Source organism: Electrona antarctica (genome assembly GCF_951216825.1).
Source record: "Electrona antarctica genome assembly, chromosome: 6".
NCBI lineage: Eukaryota > Metazoa > Chordata > Actinopteri > Myctophiformes > Myctophidae > Electrona > Electrona antarctica.
In genome coordinates this window covers 56210307-56234394 of record NC_136811.1, presented here as the reverse complement: position 1 = coordinate 56234394, position 24088 = coordinate 56210307, and the positions used below count along the sequence as shown (strand labels likewise).

At 48.2% G+C, this 24088-nt stretch overlaps 1 protein-coding gene across 1 annotated transcript in view; it reads right to left on the bottom strand.

Annotated features, from left to right (window-relative positions):
• The window catches only part of LOC306925178 (guanylate-binding protein 1-like), a gene marked incomplete at both ends in the record, with an annotated part of 8726 nt that extends 609 nt beyond the window's left edge, over positions 1-8117 (bottom strand). Inside the window, 7 exons of the mRNA XM_079503868.1 lie at positions 133-574; positions 1145-1325; positions 1814-2047; positions 2164-2351; positions 6373-6482; positions 6689-6816; positions 7928-8117. Of these exons, the coding sequence (XP_079359994.1) occupies positions 133-574; positions 1145-1325; positions 1814-2047; positions 2164-2351; positions 6373-6482; positions 6689-6816; positions 7928-8117 (1473 nt within the window). The remainder of the gene's footprint in view (positions 1-132; positions 575-1144; positions 1326-1813; positions 2048-2163; positions 2352-6372; positions 6483-6688; positions 6817-7927) is intronic.
• Between the last annotated feature and the right edge of the window lie 15971 nt (positions 8118-24088).

The window sequence follows — 24088 nt, the reverse complement described above, 5'->3', positions numbered from 1 at the left end:
ACACAGTGGTAACAATGAACACGGTTTACTGGTCATGGGGTGCACTGGTCGGGGGTGCGACAACGCAGTCTTCCACTTCTTTTTGCAGGATCACACTCATACACAGTCGCATGCGTTCCCATACTGTCACACGCTGCTGTCGTGGCGCAGCACGCTGCTGTCGTGGCGCAGCACGCTGCTGTCGTAGCGCAGCACGCTGCTGTCGTGGCGCAGCACGCTGCTGTCGTGGCGCAGCACGCTGCTGTCGTGGCGCAGCACGCTGCTGTCGTGGCGCAGCACGCTGCTGTCGTGGCGCAGCACGCTGCTGTCGTGGCGCAGCACGCTGCTGTCGTGGCGCAGCACGCTGCTGTCGTGGCGCAGCACGCTGCTGTCGCGGCGCAGCACGCTGCTGTCGCGGCGCAGCACGCTGCTGTCGCGGCGCAGCACGCTGCTGTCGCGGCGCAGCACGCTGCTGTCGTGGCGCAGCACGCTGCTGTCGTGGCGCAGCACGCTGCTGTCGTAGCGCAGCACGCTGCTGTCGTAGCGCAGCACGCTGCTGTCGTAGCGCAGCACGCTGCTGTCGTGGCGCAGCACGCTTGGTCTCACCCAAACACGGTGAAATAACACGGATATTTGTATGTTCAGGTCTTTTGTTGTAATAAATAAAACAAATACTTACGAAAAAATACAATAAAAGTTAAAGTAAAGACAAAAGATTTATATTGATATCTCATTGACAAGATGGCACAAGGGGTGGCACAAGATAGAGAGCCCTTTGGGCTACATTTTCGTCACCGCTAAACCCCTTATCCCTAAACTTCTTTGCCTTTTTTTTTTTTACTATTTTGAAAAACATTTTTAACTAGCCAATCTACATTGACACGTGACATTGTGAGCTTGTAGACTGGCCATTTTAACTATTCAAAAATGTTTTGCCCAGTATTAAATACAAGAGGGGAGGGGCTAGCTCCCACAGTGAAAAGACAAGAGACAGGATTTTAAAAAGTGTTGATAAAGTGACCGAAACACACAATATGAAAATAATCGACGATGATTCCGAACACATACCACAAGTTTCTTCTGGTATTCTTGGTTGTCATCTCTGAAAGAACGTTGCATGAAGAGTGCCAGGGCGTCTCTCTCACTGGACGCATGGATTGCAGACAGCTCCTCCCAGGTGTTGGTGGGGAAGAGTACCGACTCCATCCTCTGTACATAGAGGACCCGGGCCTGCTCAACAGCTCTGGTATTCTCAACCTCAGCCAGAGCTACCACAGCATTTTCCAGACAGGGAACCTTTCCACTACGGATGGCTTCCACGTACGTCTCTGCCAGCTGAGCAAGCACTGTGGAAGATAGACCCATTCAGCAACTAGTCATGATGATAGTTCAGAGACTGATGTTTATGCTGGAGCCGACAAAAGTCAGATGTTGCCAATTCCAAAATCACCTACAACAGCAAAACAGGGGAGGCCGGCAGGTATAACGAATATCATCTTATACTATCATGAATCCACACAAAGGTACTTTTTGAAATGAAGAACAGAACTCTTTATTATATATATTTATATAACTATTCACAATAAGCACTTCCTTTGTCAGAATGCAAAGTGAGCACGTACTGCACTTAGCAGTCATTTATGTTACACCCAGTGAATGTAGTGTACATTTATTCACCCAGTGAATGTAGTGTACATTTATTCACCCAGTGAATGTAGTGTACATTTATTCACCCAGTGAATGTAGTGTACATTTATGTTACACCCAGTGAATGTAGTGTACATTTATGTTACACCCAGTGAATGTAGTGTACATTTATTCAAATCCCACTTACATCTGCCAGTGACCTTTATGCCATCCCCGACAAACTTGGTGTCAGACTCGGTGTAGATGTGTTCAGTGAACTTGTTGGCCTCTTCAACAAACTCTGGCTCCAGCTCCTTATCAGTCACTTCCTCCATTCGTTTCAATATCTTAGCCTTGGCCGGACTCTCAAACACAAAACAATTGCGAGGCTGGAAGAATTTACGAAGGCAGGCACGGGGTTCGTTGTACTGCGGATTCCCACCTTTGGCAAAATGAAACACACACAGAACACGATACCTTTTAGTGTAAAGACCTTCTGATGCCTATAGTTTAAATTATTGAAATTATATTCAAATAATTTTCAGAAGACCATGAGACCTTCTTTCTCCTTGATACTGTTTTCCAGGTACTCGTCTGCTGTACAGGGTTTCCCATCAATCTCCAGATCGAGTGTAAAATCTCGCACAGCCCACACAAAGGAGGGGAGGTAACGTACGATCGTAAGATCATCATCCTTCTCCTCCTTGGACTTAATTTTGATATTCTTTGTCAGTTCTGTCACATACCTGTAAAGGGGTGGTGTTAAGGATGACACAAGAACCTCACACAACACTGAGTTTGTAAACCATTTTACAGGAGGGTAGATTGAGCAGGGAATTAAAGACAGAAATGCCTAAATGAGATACATTTATTTAGTATTAAATACTGAATAAATGTTTGTTAAGAAGAGGAAAACTGTCCCTGAAACACTGTTTGGCGCTAGAAAGAATCTTATTGCTCTGCGCCTCCCGGGGACTGCCCATTAAGTCTGACATCCCGTTAGTCTGACCTACGTGGCCGGTTAAGACTGAGGTTAGGGTCAGTGACCTACGTGGCCGGTTAAGACTGAGGTTAGGGTCAGTGACCTACGTGGCCGGTTAAGACTGAGGTTAGGGTCAGTGACCTACGTGGCCGGTTAAGACTGAGGGTTAGTGACCTACGTGGCCGGTTAAGACTGAGGTTAGGGTCAGTGCCCTACGTGGCCGGTTAAGACTGAGGTTAGGGTCAGTGACCTACGTGGCCGGTTAAGACTGAGGGTTAGTGACCTACGTGGCCGGTTAAGACTGAGGTTAGGGTTAGTGCCCTACGTGGCCGGTTAAGACTGAGGGTTAGTGACCTACGTGGCCGGTTAAGACTGAGGGTTAGTGACCTACGTGGCCGGTTAAGATTGAGGGTTAGTGACCTACGTGGCCGGTTAAGATTGAGGGTTAGTGACCTACTTGGCCGGTTAAGACTGAGGTTAGGGTTAGTGACCTACGTGGCTGGTTAAGACTGAGGTTAGGGTTAGTGCCCTACGTGGCCGGTTAAGACTGAGGGTTAGTGACCTACGTGGCCGGTTAAGACTGAGGTTAGGGTTAGTGCCCTACGTGGCCGGTTAAGACTGAGGGTTAGTGACCTACGTGGCCGGTTAAGACTGAGGGTTAGTGACCTACGTGGCCGGTTAAGATTGAGGGTTAGTGACCTACGTGGCCGGTTAAGATTGAGGGTTAGTGACCTACTTGGCCGGTTAAGACTGAGGTTAGGGTTAGTGACCTACGTGGCTGGTTAAGACTGAGGTTAGGGTTAGTGACCTACGTGGCCGGTTAAGACTGAGGTTAGGGTTAGTGACATACATAGCCGGTTAAGACTGAGGTTAGGGTCAGTGACCTACGTGGCCGGTTAAGACTGAGGTTAGGGTTAGTGCCCTACGTGGCCGGTTAAGACTGAGGGTTAGTGACCTACGTGGCCGGTTAAGACTGAGGTTAGGGTTAGTGCCCTACGTGGCCGGTTAAGACTGAGGGTTAGTGACCTACGTGGCCGGTTAAGACTGAGGGTTAGTGACCTACGTGGCCGGTTAAGACTGAGGGTTAGTGACCTACGTGGCCGGTTAAGATTGAGGGTTAGTGACCTACGTGGCCGGTTAAGATTGAGGGTTAGTGACCTACGTGGCCGGTTAAGATTGAGGGTTAGTGACCTACTTGGCCGGTTAAGACTGAGGTTAGGGTTAGTGACCTACGTGGCTGGTTAAGACTGATGTTAGGGTTAGTGACCTACGTGGCCGGTTAAGACTGAGGTTAGGGTTAGTGACCTACATGGCCGGTTAAGACTGAGGTTAGGGTCAGTGACCTACGTGGCCGGTTAAGACTGATGTTAGGGTTAGTGACCTACGTGGCCGGTTAAGACTGAGGTTAGGGTTAGTGACCTACGTGGCCGGTTAAAGGAGAATTCCATACTAGAAGGCTTTCTTACCTTTATTTGTAGTTGTTACGTCCTCACCAAAGAGGTCCAGGTGTTATTTTGTGCAAAAGTGCATTATTGGCTATTTCCCCTATACCATAAGCCCTGAGCTTGTAGATCGGCTATTTTCAGCATGCAACCAAGTGTAAAATGACTTATACTGGATCCCCAGTCCCTTCCTAACATTTTATTCTAGTTTGTATTTGTTGACAAAATCGACAGTATATTTAGTCATAGTTTTATGTAGTTTTCACAAGTGAAAAAAGGTAGCTTCGACGAACATGTTTCGTCATAGTATTTGTCGACAAAAACAACATTGGTCAGATCGCTGAGAGGGCTTGCAAGATCATTTTAAAGTGTTAGAAGTTAGAGGAACAATTAAGCTAAACTTATGTCTCCAACAGTATCAGTGCAGTGCCCGGTATCGAGTCAGTCGGACCCACGGTTCTCCAGAACCACCACAAAAGGCTCTGGTCAGGCTCTGCCAGTGGGCCTAATGAGGCCAACTCCTTTCACCTGGGCCAGGCTCTGCCAGTGGGCCTAATGAGGCCAACTCCTTTCACCTGGGCCAGGCTCTGCCAGTGGGCCTAATGAGGCCAACTCCTTTCACCTGGGCCAGGCTCTGCCAGTGGGCCTAATGACTCCTTTCACCTGGGCCAGGCTCTGCCAGTGGGCCTAATGAGGCCAACTCCTTTCACCTGTGCAACTTCCAGCCTCTGCCTCAGCCAATTGAGGCTCAACCAATCAGGCTCTGCCAGTGGGCACAGGCACAGATCTCCATGTGGGACACGTACCGGCTGACAGTTAAAACGGGTGCTATGACAACATATATCATTAGGTTCCCAAGTTGCATCGTTCCCAAGTAGGCCGGTGACTGAGACGGGCACGTACAGGTCTAGTCTCTAGTAGGCCGGAGGCCGACTGAGACGGGCACGTACAGGTCTAGTCTCTAGTAGGCCGGAGGCCGACTGAGACGGGCACGTACAGGTCTAGTCTCTAGTAGGCCGGTGGCCGACTGAGACGGGCACGTACAGGTCTAGTCTCTAGTAGGCCGGTGGCCGACTGCGACGGGCACGTACAGGTCTAGTCTCTAGTAGGCTGGTGGCCGACTGAGACGGGCACGTACAGGTCTAGTCTCTAGTAGGCTGGTGGCCGACTGAGACGGGCACGTACAGGTCTAGTCTCTAGTAGGCCGGTGGCCGACTGCGACGGGCACGTACAGGTCTAGTCTCTAGTAGGCCGGTGGCCGACTGCGACGGGCACGTACAGGTCTAGTCTCTAGTAGGCTGGTGGCCGACTGAGACGGGCACGTACAGGTCTAGTCTCTAGTAGGCTGGTGGCCGACTGAGACGGGCACGTACAGGTCTAGTCTCTAGTAGGCCGGTGGCCGACTGCGACGGGCACGTACAGGTCTAGTCTCTAGTAGGCCGGTGGCCGACTGCGACGGGCACGTACAGGTCTAGTCTCTAGTAGGCCGGAGGCCGACTGAGACGGGCACGTACAGGTCTAGTCTCTAGTAGGCCGGTGGCCGACTGCGACGGGCACGTACAGGTCTAGTCTCTAGTAGGCCGGTGGCCGACTGCGACGGGCACGGACAGGTCTAGTCTCTAGTAGGCCGGTGGCCGACTGCGACGGGCACGTACAGGTCTAGTCTCTAGTAGGCCGGTGGCCGACTGCGACGGGCACGTACAGGTCTAGTCTCTAGTAGGCCGGAGGCCGACTGCGACGGGCACGGACAGGTCTAGTCTCTAGTAGGCCGGTGGCCGACTGAGACGGGCACGTACAGGTCTAGTCTCTAGTAGGCCGGAGGCCGACTGCGACGGGCACGTACAGGTCTAGTCTCTAGTAGGCTGGTGGCCGACTGCGACGGGCACGTACAGGTCTAGTCTCTAGTAGGCCGGAGGCCGACTGAGACGGGCACGTACAGGTCTAGTCTCTAGTAGGCTGGTGGCCGACTGAGACGGGCACGTACAGGTCTAGTCTCTAGTAGGCCGGTGGCCGACTGAGACGGGCACGGACAGGTCTAGTCTCTAGTAGGCCGGTGGCCGACTGCGACGGGCACGTACAGGTCTAGTCTCTAGTAGGCCGGAGGCCGACTGCGACGGGCACGTACAGGTCTAGTCTCTAGTAGGCCGGAGGCCGACTGCGACGGGCACGTACAGGTCTAGTCTCTAGTAGGCCGGAGGCCGACTGCGACGGGCACGTACAGGTCTAGTCTCTAGTAGGCCGGAGGCCGACTGCGACGGGCACGGACAGGTCTAGTCTCTAGTAGGCCGGTGGCCGACTGCGACGGGCACGGACAGGTCTAGTAGTGAATAATGTGAAGGATACTGAAGGTTCTCCATGGATTTATTATCAATGGTTCCCGAGGCGTTGTAGACCAGGGTGCTGCTGAGCAGAATTGCCATGGCAAAGATCCAGTTGTCATTCTTCGTATCTCCCTGAAACCACAATAAATTGTGTTTTCTTTATGAAAGAATTAATGGCAGTCCCTTAGTCAAAGTTGTTTGGATGTCATTTTTTTATGTAGCATCAGAATAAGTGTGGTGGGGGTGAATGTCCAACTCCACTAACCCCCAGGTTCTGAGTTCTGACGTAAATTATTAAATGCAAAGTGATTCGAACATGAAACAAAATGGCGTCTCACCTTCTCAACATCTCCCAGTCCCTCTGTGTCCAGCAGCACCAGAGTGTGGTCCGTCTTTCTGGGGTGAGGTACACACCACATCCAGATGCCCTTTGTCTTGGATTGGATGGTGGATCCCAGAGGGAATCCTGGACGATGGAATATGGGACAATAACAAACCAAAATATAGCTGCAAGCAGCTATATGGACGGGGCCAAGCAATACGAAAAATCACACCCGTGTGAACTGAGCGGTGCAGGCAGTGTGACTGGCCTTTTTAGGCTGCTCAACAGAGCAGTGCTATTGCAGCGGTATTGCTAGCCTGGACAGCATTCCATTTCGGGTTTATGATCTTTTCGTCATGTTGTAGTCATCTGGCAGGAAACCACAAGGTGGAATCAGTACTACGAATGGGTACTTCTTATTCCTCCTTGTAGTTTCCTGCCTGATGACTACAAACCAGTGACTACAAACATAACTAACTAAAGCAGTCATAATCACTATGGATCCTGGTGGATCTCTACAGTGACACGAGTGTGGGTTGGGTGTAGGGTTGTTATTTGTTTTTCTCTTTTTTTGTCTCTGATTAATGTATTGTTAAACTGAGTATTTCTAATGCTGTGCTGTGAGTAGGATGGGCACTTATAAGCTTTTAAGCTTCAGCCCATGCCTTTTGATCACCTTCACGGGTCTTCATTCTTTTTTTTCTGCTGATGTAAACCGTGCACTTGAATCTGTTCTGTGAAGATGTTCAAATAAACTAAACTAAAAAAAAAAAAAAAAAACATGACGTAGATCACCATCCGCTCCAGACCGGTTCACACAGCGATTTTGGAACACAGACCAGGCTTTCCTCCGAGGTGGAAAGCCTGGTGACGTGAGCTTACGGTATTGCAGCTCGTACCCCAAACAGACCCCAAACAGACCCACTTATTGTATGTATTGCATATAGTCTTTTTCTCATTGCTGTGAGTATGTGTGTATCTATACCTTGTAATGAAATAATCACACCTGTGTGAACTGAGTGGTGCAACTCCCCTCTCCCCCTGCCTCTCTCTCTCTCTCTCTCTCTGTAATTAGCACTAGGCAACAGTGCAACACTATCTCTCTCTCTCTCTGTTTCTGGCACAACAGCGCCACTTTTGCCCCTACTGGTACTCATAGTCACATAGCCGCACACATAGCCACACAGTCACATAGGTTAACACGGACATGGACATTGCTGTTCCTTGGAGTGGTTGCACCACTCAAAAAGCTCACCTTTGTTTGCCCCAGCCAGCCTGTTCATGAGGTAGGACTTCCCGGTTCGGTACATGCCCACTACTGACACCACCACCACTTTCTGCTCAATCTGCTGTAACGTCTCCAGGGCACTGGGAACCACACGGAGACTCCCTTTACTGTCACTCTCTATCAGACATACTGGCTCCTCCATGCTGCAGGCTGCCATGACACCGCTATAGTGGAGAGAACACACACAACACACAGAGACATGAGGACATTATGTACACAATGCTACCTATACATAAATGATTATGGTATTTGTAATTGTAAGTTGCTTTGGATAAAAGCGTCTGCTAAATGACTGTAATGTAATGTAATGTAATGTAATGTAATGCCCAGTGGTGGAAAGTAACTAAGTACTTTTACTTAAGTACTGTACTTAAGTACAATTTTGAGGTATTTGTACTTTACTTGAGTATTTCCAATTTCCAATACTTTTACTTCTACTCCACTACATCTCGGATCCACAATTTGTACTTCACTACAATTATTTGAAAACTTTAGTTACTAGATTTTAATTTTGATTAGAAAACATACATTAACCACTTCAACCTTTACATTTCGGCCATTTGAAAATAGCCGATCTAGAAGCTTATAGATCTGCTATTTTCGCTTCAGCGTGGCAGTTTAGACCGGAGTGGCTGTAAGCAAAACGTTTAGATGTGTTCTTTTCGGCAAGCGTACAACAGAGCATAAAATACCTTCACAGACATGGTTCCACCTGTACAAACCCCATTCAACACATGGTTCCACCTGTACAAACCCCATTCAACACATGGTTCCACCTGTACAAACCCCATTCGACACATGGTTCCACCTGTACAAACCCCATTCAACACATGGTTCCACCTGTACAAACCCCATTCAACACATGGTTCCACCTGTACAAACCCCATTCAACACATGGTTCCACCTGTACAACCCCCATTCAACACATGGTTCCACCTGTACAAACCCCATTCAACACATGGTTCCACTTGTACAAACCCCATTCAACACATGGTTCCACCTGTACAGACCCCATTCAACACATGGTTCCACCTGTACAGACCCCATTCAACACATGGTTCCACCTGTACAAACCCCATTCAACACATGGTTCCATCTGTACAAACCCCATTCAACACATGGTTCCACCTGTACAACCCCCATTCAACACATGGTTCCACCTGTACAAACCCCATTCAACACATGGTTCCACTTGTACAACCCCCATTCAACACATGGTTCCACCTGTACAAACCCCATTCAACACATGGTTCCACTTGTACAAACCCCATTCAACACATGGTTCCACCTGTACAAACCCCATTCAACACATGGTTCCACTTGTACAAACCCCATTCAACACATGGTTCCACCTGTACAGACCCCATTCAACACATGGTTCCACCTGTACAGACCCCATTCAACACATGGTTCCACCTGTACAAACCCCATTCAACACATGGTTCCATCTGTACAAACCCCATTCAACACATGGTTCCACCTGTACAACCCCCATTCAACACATGGTTCCACCTGTACAAACCCCATTCAACACATGGTTCCACCTGTACAAACCCCATTCAACACATGGTTCCACCTGTACAAACCCCATTCAACACATGGTTCCATCTGTACAACCCCCATTCAACACATGGTTCCACCTGTACAAACCCCATTCAACACATGGTTCCACCTGTACAAACCCCATTCAACACATGGTTCCACCTGTACAAACCCCATTCAACACATGGTTCCATCTGTACAACCCCCATTCAACACATGGTTCCACCTGTACAGACCCCATTCAACACATGGTTCCACTTGTACAACCCCCATTCAACACATGGTTCCACCTGTACAGACCCCATTCAACACATGGTTCCACTTGTACAACCCCCATTCAACACATGGTTCCACCTGTACAAACCCCATTCAACACATGGTTCCACCTGTACAACCCCCATTCAACACATGGTTCCACTTGTACAACCCCCATTCAACACATGGTTCCACCTGTACAAACCCCATTCAACACATGGTTCCACCTGTACAAACCCCATTCAACACATGGTTCCACCTGTACAAACCCCATTCAACACATGGTTCCACCTGTACAGACCCCATTCAACACATGGTTCCACCTGTACAACCCCCATTCAACACATGGTTCCACCTGTTCAAACCCCATTCAACACATGGTTCCACCTGTACAAACCCCATTCAACACATGGTTCCACTTGTACAAACCCCATTCAACACATGGTTCCACCTGTACAGACCCCATTCAACACATGGTTCCACCTGTACAGACCCCATTCAACACATGGTTCCACTTGTACAAACCCCATTCAACACATGGTTCCACCTGTACAGACCCCATTCAACACATGGTTCCACCTGTACAGACCCCATTCAACACATGGTTCCACCTGTACAAACCCCATTCAACACATGGTTCCATCTGTACAAACCCCATTCAACACATGGTTCCACCTGTACAAACCCCATTCAACACATGGTTCCATCTGTACAAACCCCATTCATCACATGGTTCCACTTGTACAACCCCCATTCAACACATGGTTCCACCTGTACAAACCCCATTCAACACATGGTTCCACTTGTACAACCCCCATTCAACACATGGTTCCACTTGTACAAACCCCATTCAACACATGGTTCCACCTGTACAGACCCCATTCAACACATGGTTCCACCTGTACAGACCCCATTCAACACATGGTTCCACCTGTACAGACCCCATTCAACACATGGTTCCACCTGTACAAACCCCATTCAACACATGGTTCCATCTGTACAAACCCCATTCAACACATGGTTCCACCTGTACAGACCCCATTCAACACATGGTTCCACCTGTACAACCCCCATTCAACACATGGTTCCACCTGTACAAACCCCATTCAACACATGGTTCCACTTGTACAACCCCCATTCAACACATGGTTCCACCTGTACAAACCCCATTCAACACATGGTTCCACTTGTACAACCCCCATTCAACACATGGTTCCACCTGTACAAACCCCATTCAACACATGGTTCCACTTGTACAAACCCCATTCAACACATGGTTCCACTTGTACAAACCCCATTCAACACATGGTTCCACCTGTACAAACCCCATTCAACACATGGTTCCACTTGTACAAACCCCATTCAACACATGGTTCCACCTGTACAGACCCCATTCAACACATGGTTCCACCTGTACAGACCCCATTCAACACATGGTTCCACCTGTACAAACCCCATTCAACACATGGTTCCATCTGTACAAACCCCATTCAACACATGGTTCCACCTGTACAACCCCCATTCAACACATGGTTCCACCTGTACAAACCCCATTCAACACATGGTTCCACCTGTACAAACCCCATTCAACACATGGTTCCACCTGTACAAACCCCATTCAACACATGGTTCCATCTGTACAACCCCCATTCAACACATGGTTCCACCTGTACAAACCCCATTCAACACATGGTTCCACCTGTACAAACCCCATTCAACACATGGTTCCACCTGTACAAACCCCATTCAACACATGGTTCCATCTGTACAACCCCCATTCAACACATGGTTCCACCTGTACAGACCCCATTCAACACATGGTTCCACTTGTACAACCCCCATTCAACACATGGTTCCACCTGTACAGACCCCATTCAACACATGGTTCCACTTGTACAACCCCCATTCAACACATGGTTCCACCTGTACAAACCCCATTCAACACATGGTTCCACCTGTACAACCCCCATTCAACACATGGTTCCACTTGTACAACCCCCATTCAACACATGGTTCCACCTGTACAAACCCCATTCAACACATGGTTCCACCTGTACAAACCCCATTCAACACATGGTTCCACCTGTACAAACCCCATTCAACACATGGTTCCACCTGTACAGACCCCATTCAACACATGGTTCCACCTGTACAACCCCCATTCAACACATGGTTCCACCTGTTCAAACCCCATTCAACACATGGTTCCACCTGTACAAACCCCATTCAACACATGGTTCCACTTGTACAAACCCCATTCAACACATGGTTCCACCTGTACAGACCCCATTCAACACATGGTTCCACCTGTACAGACCCCATTCAACACATGGTTCCACTTGTACAAACCCCATTCAACACATGGTTCCACCTGTACAGACCCCATTCAACACATGGTTCCACCTGTACAGACCCCATTCAACACATGGTTCCACCTGTACAAACCCCATTCAACACATGGTTCCATCTGTACAAACCCCATTCAACACATGGTTCCACCTGTACAAACCCCATTCAACACATGGTTCCATCTGTACAAACCCCATTCATCACATGGTTCCACTTGTACAACCCCCATTCAACACATGGTTCCACCTGTACAAACCCCATTCAACACATGGTTCCACTTGTACAACCCCCATTCAACACATGGTTCCACTTGTACAAACCCCATTCAACACATGGTTCCACCTGTACAGACCCCATTCAACACATGGTTCCACCTGTACAGACCCCATTCAACACATGGTTCCACCTGTACAGACCCCATTCAACACATGGTTCCACCTGTACAGACCCCATTCACCACACGGTTCCACCTGTACAAACCCCATTCAACACACAGACATGTACAGTACATCGATCATACTGATAAAACTACACATAATTCACAATATGAGCCTCGTTTGACTGCAGTGTTTATGACAGGACGACTAGAATGAAATAAATAAAATGTGACTAGATTTTAACTAGATTACTAGATCTTGCCGAGCCATGAGGCCCATAGGGCAGGAGCCTATCTCCTGTTTCTGTAGCGTGAGGCAGCTTGATGTACAAGTACCTCCCCTGGACATGACGCTAGTATGTTGCAGGGACTTACCCCCAAACAAACCCTTGATGCTGAGTGTCAAGCAGGGAGGCATTGGGTCCCATTTTTAGAGTCTTTGGTATGACCCGGCCGGGGATTGAACCCTGACCTCCCAGTCTCAGGGCAGAGGGCAGACACTCTAACCACAAGGCCACTGAGCTGGTGACTATACTATACTATACTATAGCCTACTATAAAGTGCTATGACTACATACAATGCAATTCTAGTGCCGTCTACGTAACGTGCTAAGAGTGGGACTTCTTAAAAATAAAAATGTGTGATGATTCAAAGCATCATACAAAATGGACAAACAGTTGGACACGAGCGATTCACAAGAGATAACAGATAACCTCTGTAATTAGTACAAATCACCAGAGTTTCCAATTAAGGTAATACTAGTCTTGTGCAAATACCGCTACACTTTCTGCACTAAAAGACAAGTGGTCTCAGGGTCTCACCTGCTGCAGTGTTGAAGTCCTGATGTAGGTCTGGAGAGACAGAGGGAGTTTAATCACCTGCTGCAGTGTTGAAGTCCTGATGTAGGTCTGGAGAGACAGAGGAAGTTTAATCACCTGCTGCAGTGTTGAAGTCCTGATGTAGGTCTGGAGAGACAGACGAAGTTTAATCACCTGCTGCAGTGTTGAAGTCCTGATGTAGGTCTGGAGAGACAGAGGAAGTTGAATCACCTGCTGCAGTGTTGAAGTCCTGATGTAGGTCTGGAGAGACAGAGGAAGTTGAATCACCTGCTGCAGTGTTGAAGTCCTGATGTAGGTCTGGAGAGACAGAGAAAGTTTAATCACCTGCTGCAGTGTTGAAGTCCTGATGTAGGTCTGGAGAGACAGAGGAGTTTAATCACCTGCTGCAGTGTTGAAGTCCTGATGTAGGTCTGGAGAGACAGAGAAAGTTGAATCACCTGCTGCAGTGTTGAAGTCCTGATGTAGGTCTGGAGAGACAGAGGAGTTTAATCACCTGCTGCAGTGTTGAAGTCCTGATGTAGGTCTGGAGAGACAGAGGAAGTATAAACACAGACTATGAAGTTGAATCACCAATAGGGACCGCAGCTCACTGCTTGTCCTTTTATACAGTAGCTTACAGTCTTCAATGCCTTCAGTAGGGGGAGCCAGAGAGCCTGCTGTTCACGAGAAGTCACACCATTTCTTGTAAATACTCACTGTGGGTTAATGGTTCAAGGTTCAAGTCATATACAGTACAGCACACATAGTCATATACAGTACAGCACACATAGCAGATACCAAGACAGTACAATAAAGTGCACGTGAGCTTTGGCAAGGGGTTCGTCACCTAATATTATATTGTAGCGTTTACGGTCCCTCAAGCTGACTCACTAACTCAGAAAATAAAGGGAGGAAACAGGATTAACGTTTAAACCAGAGAACCGGGTTTTATTGCTTTTTTAATACAGGCTAGAAACTGGGTTGGGAGGGTGCCGGAAATAACAAAGAGGCTGCTCTGTCTGTCTCAGTCTAGGCTTCTCACCCTCTCCCCACTGTGTCACTTCCTCCTTCCTCTTTGCGCGTTCTCCTCTTCACCAACCACCTTTCTCCATTGTTTAACCCCCTCTCAGCCTCACCTATCACTGCATACCTGAACTAGGCACCTCCTCCCCCAAGTCTCTGTCCTTATTCCTGGGGGGGTCGCTACAATATGTTCCCTGGAGTGTGCAGTCCCTTCTACACTATATATATATATATATATATATATATATATATATATACACATACACATACATACACAGAGTACAGTGATGAGTCCTATAGACGTTAAGGAGGACCAGCCACTAGGGGGCGTACAGAGGACAGTGATGAGTCCTATAGACGTTAAGGAGGACCAGCCACTAGGGGGCGTACAGAGGACAGTGATGAGTCCTATAGACGTTAAGGAGGACCAAACCACTAGGGGGCGTACAGAGGACAGTGATGAGTCCTATAGACGTTAAGGAGGACCAGCCACTAGGGGGCGTACAGAGTACAGTGATGAGTCCTATAGACGTTAAGGAGGACCAAACCACTAGGGGGCGTACAGAGTACAGTGATGAGTCCTATAGACGTTAAGGCCACTAGGGGGCGTACAGAGTACAGTGATGAGTCCTATAGACGTTAAGGCCACTAGGGGGCGTACAGAGTACAGTGATGAGTCCTATAGACGTTAAGGCCACTAGGGGGCGTACAGAGTACAGTGATGAGTCCTATAGACGTTAAGGAGGACCAGCCACTAGGGGGCGTACAGAGTACAGTGATGAGTCCTTTAGACGTTAAGGCCACTAGGGGGCGTACAGAGTACAGTGATGAGTCCTTTAGACGTTAAGGCCACTAGGGGGCGTACAGAGTACAGTGATGAGTCATATAGACGTTAAGGAGGACCAGCCACTAGGGGGCGTACAGAGGACAGTGATGAGTCCTATAGACGTTAAGGCCACTAGGGGGCGTACAGAGTACAGTGATGAGTCCTATAGACGTTAAGGCCACTAGGGGGCGTACAGAGTACAGTGATGAGTCCTATAGACGTTAAGGCCACTAGGGGGCGTACAGAGTACAGTGATGAGTCCTATAGACGTTAAGGCCACTAGGGGGCGTACAGAGTACAGTGATGAGTCCTATAGACGTTAAGGCCACTAGGGGGCGTACAGAGTACAGTGATGAGTCCTATAGACGTTAAGGCCACTAGGGGGCGTACAGAGTACAGTGATGAGTCCTAAAGACGTTAAGGAGGACCAAACCACTAGGGGGCGTACAGAGTACAGTGATGAGTCCTATAGACGTTAAGGCCACTAGGGGGCGTACAGAGTACAGTGATGAGTCCTATAGACGTTAAGGCCACTAGGGGGCGTACAGAGTACAGTGATGAGTCCTATAGACGTTAAGGCCACTAGGGGGCGTACAGAGTACAGTGATGAGTCCTATAGACGTTAAGGCCACTAGGGGGCGTACAGAGTACAGTGATGAGTCCTATAGACGTTAAGGAGGACCAAACCACTAGGGGGCGTACAGAGTACAGTGATGAGTCCTATAGAAGTTAAGGCCACTAGGGGGCGTACAGAGTACAGTGATGAGTCCTATAGACGTTAAGGAGGACCAGCCACTAGGGGGCGTACAGAGTACAGTGATGAGTCCTATAGACGTTAAGGCCACTAGGGGGCGTACAGAGGACAGTGATGAGTCCTATAGACGTTAAGGCCACTAGGGGGCGTACAGAGTACAGTGATGAGTCATATAGACGTTAAGGCCACTAGGGGGCGTAAAGAGTACAGTGATGAGTCATATAGACGTTAAGGCCACTAGGGGGCGTACAGAGGACAGTGATGAGTCATATAGACGTTAAGGCCACTAGGGGGCGTAAAGAGTACAGTGATGAGTCATATAGACGTTAAGGCCACTAGGGGGCGTAAAGAGTACAGTGATGAGTCCTATAGACGTTAAGGCCACTAGGGGGCGTACAGAGGACAGTGATGAGTCCTATAGACGTTAAGGAGGACCAGCCACTAGGGGGCGTACAGAGTACAGTGATGAGTCCTATAGACGTTAAGGAGGACCAAACCACTAGGGGGCGTACAGAGTACAGTGATGAGTCCTATAGACGTTAAGGAGGACCAGCCACTAGGGGGCGTACAGAGTACAGTGATGAGTCCTTTAGACGTTAAGGCCACTAGGGGGCGTACAGAGTACAGTGATGAGTCCTTTAGACGTTAAGGCCACTAGGGGGCGTACAGAGTACAGTGATGAGTCCTATAGACGTTAAGGAGGACCAGCCACTAGGGGGCGTACAGAGTACAGTGATGAGTCCTTTAGACGTTAAGGCCACTAGGGGGCGTACAGAGTACAGTGATGAGTCCTATAGACGTTAAGGCCACTAGGGGGCGTACAGAGTACAGTGATGAGTCCTATAGACGTTAAGGAGGACCAGCCACTAGGGGGCGTACAGAGTGCAGTGATGAGTTCTATAGACGTTAAGGCCACTAGGGGGCGTACAGAGTACAGTGATGAGTCATATAGACGTTAAGGCCACTAGGGGGCGTACAGAGTACAGTGATGAGTCCTATAGACGTTAAGGCCACTAGGGGGCGTACAGAGTACAGTGATGAGTCCTATAGACGTTAAGGCCACTAGGGGCGTACAGAGTACAGTGATGAGTCCTATAGACGTTAAGGAGGACCAGCCACTAGGGGGCGTACAGAGTACAGTGATGAGTCCTATAGACGTTAAGGCCACTAGGGGGCGTACAGAGTACAGTGCTGAGTCCTATAGACGTTAAGGAGGACCAAGCCACTAGGGGGCGTACAGAGTACAGTGATGAGTCCTTTAGACGTTAAGGCCACTAGGGGGCGTACAGAGTACAGTGATGAGTCCTATCGATGTTAAGGCCACTAGGGGGCATACAGAGGACAGTGATGAGTCCTACAGGGGGATTATGAACCTCAACGCAGCATGGAACAAGGGGTCAAGTTTGCTCAGAGTTGAAGAACTAGACAGTATCACCATAATCAAGCTGTGACAGGAAGAGGCCTGTGATCAGCTTGTTGTGAGAAGCATTATAAAAGCAGGACTTCATTCTGTAGAAGAAACTCAGCGTGGACTCAGTTTGCATCATGTCAGTGTTTAGTGAAACTCAGCGTGGACTCAGTTTGCATCATGTCAGTGTTTAGTGAAACTCAGCGTGGACTCAGTTTGCATCATGTCAGTGTTTAGGTCAAACTCAGCGTGGACTCAGTTTGCATCATGTCAGTGTTTAGTGAAACTCAGCGTGGACTCAGTTTGCATCATGTCAGTGTTTAGTGAAACTCAGCGTGGACTCAGTTTGCATCATGTCAGTGTTTAGTGAAACTCAGCGTGGACTCAGTTTGCATCATGTCAGTGTTTAGTGAAACTCAGCGTGGACTCAGTTTGCATCATGTCAGTGTTTAGGTCAAACTCAGCGTGGACTCAGTTTGCATCATGTCAGTGTTTAGGTCAAACTCAGCGTGGACTCAGTTTGCATCATGTCAGTGTTTAGGTCAAACTCAGCGTGGACTCAGTTTGCATCATGTCAGTGTTTAGGTCAAACTCAGCGTGGACTCAGTTTGCATCAGGTCAGTGTTTAGGTCAAACTCAGCGTGGACTCAGTTTGCATCATGTCAGTGTTTAGTGAAACTCAGCGTGGACTCAGTTTGCATCATGTCAGTGTTTAGTGAAACTCAGCGTGGACTCAGTTTGCATCATGTCAGTGTTTAGGTCAAACTCAGCGTGGACTCAGTTTGCATCATGTCAGTGTTTAGTGAAACTCAGCGTGGACTCAGTTTGCATCATGTCAGTGTTTAGTGAAACTCAGCGTGGACTCAGTTTGCATCATGTCAGTGTTTAGTGAAACTCAGCGTGGACTCAGTTTGCATCATGTCAGTGTTTAGTGAAACTCAGCGTGGACTCAGTTTGCATCATGTCAGTGTTTAGTGAAACTCAGCGTGGACTCAGTTTGCATCATGTCAGTGTTTAGTGAAACTCAGCGTGGACTCAGTTTGCATCATGTCAGTGTTTAGTGAAACTCAGCGTGGACTCAGTTTGCATCATGTCAGTGTTTAGTGAAACTCAGCGTGGACTCAGTTTGCATCATGTCAGTGTTTAGTGAAACTCAGCGTGGACTCAGTTTGCATCATGTCAGTGTTTAGGTCAAACTCAGCGTGGACTCAGTTTGCATCATGTCAGTGTTTAGGTCAAACTCAGCGTGGACTCAGTTTGCATCATGTCAGTGTTTAGGACAAACTCAGCGTGGACTCAGTTTGCATCATGTCAGTGTTTAGTGAAACTCAGCGTGGACTCAGTTTGCATCATGTCAGTGTTTAGTGAAACTCAGCGTGGACTCAGTTTGCATCATGTCAGTGTTTAGTGAAACTCAGCGTGGACTCAGTTTGCATCATGTCAGTGTTTAGTGAAACTCAGCGTGGACTCAGTTTGCATCATGTCAGTGTTTAGTGAAACTCAGCGTGGACTCAGTTTGCATCATGTCAGTGTTTAGGTCAAACTCAGCGTGGACTCAGTTTGCATCATGTCAGTGTTTAGGTCAAACTCAGCATGGACTCAGTTTGCATCATGTCAGTGTTTAGGTCAAACTCAGCATGGACTCAGTTTGCATCAGGTCAGTGTTTAGGTCAAACTCAGCATGGACTCAGTTTGCATCATGTCAGTGTTTAGGTCAAACTCAGCATGGACTCAGTTTGCATCAGGTCAGTGTTTAGTGAAACTCAGCGTGTACTCAGTTTGCATCATGTCAGTGTTTAGTGAAACTCAGCGTGTACTCAGTTTGCATCATGTCAGTGTTTAGTGAAACTCAGCGTGGACTCAGTTTGCATCATGTCAGTGTTTAGTGAAACTCAGCGTGTACTCAGTTTGCATCATGTCAGTGTTTAGGTCAAACTCAGCGTGGACTCAGTTTGCATCATGTCAGTGTTTAGTGAAACTCAGCGTGGACTCAGTTTGCATCATGTCAGTGTTTAGTGAAACTCAGCGTGGACTCAGTTTGCATCATGTCAGTGTTTAGTGAAACTCAGCGTGGACTCAGTTTGCATCATGTCAGTGTTTAGGTCAAACTCAGCGTGGACTCAGTTTGCATCATGTCAGTGTTTAGGTCAAACTCAGCATGGACTCAGTTTGCATCATGTCAGTGTTTAGGTCAAACTTCAACTTCATCAATATTATTGTGCCTAGATATCTTCTATCTGGTGACAATATCTAACTGTCTGTCCATTGACAACACTCTTCTGGGGGGGTTGTGGGGAACGTCTATTTGGGGGATGGATCAGTGGTTCACAAAGTGGGGTCCGTGGACCCCCAGGGGGTCCTTGAGTGGGCACTAATATAGCATCAAAATCAGTTTACCCACTTTAATGATATTTTATATAGCCGATCTACATGGTCATCACGCAACATGTTGTGAGCTTGTAGATCAGCTTTTCTTCTTTTTTCTGTTTGTGTGTTAGAATTACAGTATGTTTAAATCTAGAATGTTCTCTTCTTGGGTCCCTATGGCACAAACTGTATATTTGGCCAAATCAATGCAGTCTTTGGCTAATCATAAACTAACTGATGTCTATGGCTATCTATGAAGTTGAGACAATCCCCCCCCCCCCCCCCCCCCCCCCCCCCCCAAGCTGTGCCATGCTCACTGACTTGGCATTCAGTGCCAGCTAGTGGTCCAAAGGTGAGATAAGATAAGATAAGAGCTCTACCTCCTGAGATACAACGACAGAAGGAACACTCCCTGCTCAATAAATATGTTACGCTGTACGGTTGTCAGCAGTGGCGTTTCCAGAAATAGGCCTATCTCACAGCCCGCTTTCCACGCCCACTTCCGGTAAATAGTGGTGTCTTTAACATGAGCATTTACACGTTTTTTTCTCTGGAGAATCTAAGTACATTTTCTAATGTAAAAATGTGACAGACCAATATTATTATGAAGCAAACAATATGGTAAATCAGGTCGAACACATAGAACAAACCTTACCTTGAGAAAACAAAAGTTGTAGACTTCTTAAATTACCTCGGTTAACATGTAGTGTCTATGGAGTGACGTCACGCTATCACCACTAACCCCGAAAGGGGGCGTATTTAGGGGGGCGGGGAAATTCTGTGAGATAGGCTTATTGCACCTTGGGCAGGCAAAATGTGTGGGCAGAGTCACATGGTTTCTGGACACAACCTTGTTTCATGGCTGTCTTCTGCCACCCCCCCCCCCCCATGCAATCAAGGAAGCTCTGAGAAGGAAGGGAAGTGGTCACGTGACTGGGCTGCGCCATGACACTTTCATGGACAATTTCATTGGAGCCAAACTCACACCGGAAGTGCAATGAATACATGGCAGTGAATGGAGCCGGCTGGATCAGCTCATAACAAACATTATTTATGAACAATTGAGACCTTTTGTAAAGTAATCACTTCTGGAAAATAACATAAGACGTATCACAGGTTGTTTTCTAATCACTTACTTTTCGATGTGCACAGAGTGCACAGTATATCATTTAATCTGAGGATCTAAACAGCAGCAGGTATCGTTTCTGGCTCCGAAGTATCGCGGGATTTGGCTGCCAGACAGGAAATGGTGGGAAGTCTCGCGATAGACTGACACCACGGCACGTAATCAGCGCCTCAAACTGTGACTCCGCCCACCCCCGGGGGAAGTTGTGATTTGCGCTCGTTCATTGCAATGCAATTTGCGGCATTTTCAAAACAATATTGAGCAGAGTAGCGATTATCAAACGTATTTGCAATGCCATACGTTGAAAGATCTGTTGCCCGTAGACAAGGCACGCTACCTCCGCAAGTTAGATAGCATCGGCATAGATGTTTGTCCGTATGTGATTAAGGATTGGACCAAGTTGCATTGGCAGCCATAGAAAATTCTTACCCCAGGCTAAAACCGGATGTGAGGTTTTTGGGCGTTCCTGTCTAGCGTGGTGTCAGTGTATACTTGGTGCGTTCAGAAAGGTACTTTGTGCTCTTTAGATACCATACCTCTATACAAATTACAGTGTACACATCGAATAACAACACAGCAGACAATAATGTGTTACATGTCTTCTGTTATTTTCCAGAAGTGATTACTTTACAAAAGGTCTCAATTGTTCATAAATAATGTTTGTTCATGAGCTGGTCACTGAGCTCTCATTGACTCCAGTGCATTCTGCCAAACTTCCGGGTAGTTTGGCTCCCATGAATGTGTCCATGAAAGTGTCATGGGCGCAGCCCAGTCACGTGACCACTTCCCTTCCTTCTCAGAGCTTCCTTGGCATGCAATAAGGTTGTGGCTGCGTTCGAATTCATTCCCTATGCCCCATATAGTGCACTACTTTGAGGTTCCGCCATTTTGTTATAGTGTCCGAATATGTAGTGAGCATTTTTGCACCCTAATGTAGTGGACTGAAGTATCCCACAATGCACCGGGAATTGTAGTGACCATCCGATGGTCCGATGGTCACTACAAAAACACAGCGAAGCAAATCTGCCCCATAATGCATTGCGCAAGCTTCGCTCTTGAGCGCATATGCACGCGTTTGCGCACGTGCGCCGCTTCTGCATGCATGCGCTCATTGCGCTCCAACTCGAGACGGGTATAGCTGCAGCCTAACCACTCACTAACTCGAGACGGGTATAGCTGCAGCCTAACCACTCACTAACTCGAGACGGGTATAGCTGCAGCCTAACCACTCACTAACTCGAGACGGGTATAGCTGCAGCCTAACCACTCACTAACTCGAGACGGGTATAGCTGCAGCCTAACCACTCACTAACTCGAGACGGGTATAGCTGCAGCCTAACCACTCACTAACTCGAGACGGGTATAGCTGCAGCCTAACCACTCACTAACTCGAGACGGGTATAGCTGCAGCCTAACCACTCACTAACTCGAGACGGGTATAGCTGCAGCCTAACCACTCACTAACTCGAGACGGGTATAGCTGCAGCCTAACCACTCACTAACTCGAGACGGGTATAGCTGCAGCCTAACCACTCACTAACTCGAGACGGGTATAGCTGCAGCCTAACCACTCACTAACTCGAGACGGGTATAGCTGCAGCCTAACCACTCACTAACTCGAGACGGGTATAGCTGCAGCCTAACCACTCACTAACTCGAGACGGGTATAGCTGCAGCCTAACCACTCACTAACTCGAGACGGGTATAGCTGCAGCCTAACCACTCACTAACTCGAGACGGGTATAGCTGCAGCCTAACCACTCACTAACTCGAGACGGGTATAGCTGCAGCCTAACCACTCACTAACTCGAGACGGGTATAGCTGCAGCCTAACCACTCACTAACTCGAGACGGGTATAGCTGCAGCCTAACCACTCACTAACTCGAGACGGGTATAGCTGCAGCCTAACCACTCACTAACTCGAGACGGGTATAGCTGCAGCCTAACCACTCACTAACTCGAGACGGGTATAGCTGCAGCCTAACCACTCACTAACTCGAGACGGGTATAGCTGCAGCCTAACCACTCACTAACTCGAGACGGGTATAGCTGCAGCCTAACCACTCACTAACTCGAGACGGGTATAGCTGCAGCCTAACCACTCACTAACTCGAGACGGGTATAGCTGCAGCCTAACCACTCACTAACTCGAGACGGGTATAGCTGCAGCCTAACCACTCACTAACTCGAGACGGGTATAGCTGCAGCCTAACCAGCGAAAGAAATCAACACAAATGTACTTTTTAAACTTTCGTTTTTCCCCTCTTTTCTTCCCTGGCGGATCTCGAAGCTACAGATCTCGAGACAAATGATCTGTGCATTTATTTGCAATTGTTTTATTTTATTTATAATAAAACAATTAATTTGCAATATTATTACTAATCTGATTCATTGTATCACCCAGGCCCAGCGCATGACGTTAGGAGAGGAATCAGTTGCTAGCTGTAGAATATATTTGCGAGATTCTTATGCTTAAAACACCAAAAGGGGTTCCTGTCCAGAAAAATAGAACTGGGGCCAAACAAATGGTGTAATAGCGGGCATATATATCCCCCCCCCCCCCCTCCCCCACCGAGTGCTATAGAAAAACTATCACATATCCTTTGGGATTATGCCCACTCGGAGCTCCTGGTCACCGATGAGGTGAACTCTATGCCCACTCGGAGCTCCTGGTCACCGATGAGGTGAACTCTATGCCCACTCGGAGCTCCTGGTCACCGATGAGGTGAACTCTATGCCCACTCGGAGCTCCTGGTCACCGATGAGGTGAACTCTATGCCCACTCGGAGCTCCTGGTCACCGATGAGGTGAACTCTATGCCCACTCGGAGCTCCTGGTCACCGATGAGGTAAACTCTATGCCCACTCGGAGCTCCTGGTCACCGATGAGGTGAACTCTATGCCCACTCGGAGCTCCTGGTCACCGATGAGGTGAACTCTATGCCCACTCGGAGCTCCTGGTCACCGATGAGGTGAACTCTATGCCCACTCGGAGCTCCTGGTCACCGATGAGGTGAACTCTATGCCCACTCGGAGCTCCTGGTCACCGATGAGGTGAACTCTATGCCCACTCGGAGCTCCTGGTCACCGATGAGGTGAACTCTATGCCCACTCGGAGCTCCTGGTCACCGATGAGGTGAACTCTATGCCCACTCGGAGCTCCTGGTCACCGATGAGGTGAACTCCGGCTGGCTGTCCCAATCCCCCAGCACCTTTAAGGAGGTATGTGTTAACCTCAATTTAACACAATTAATTCAAGATTTTACTCGACCGAAAAAGAAAT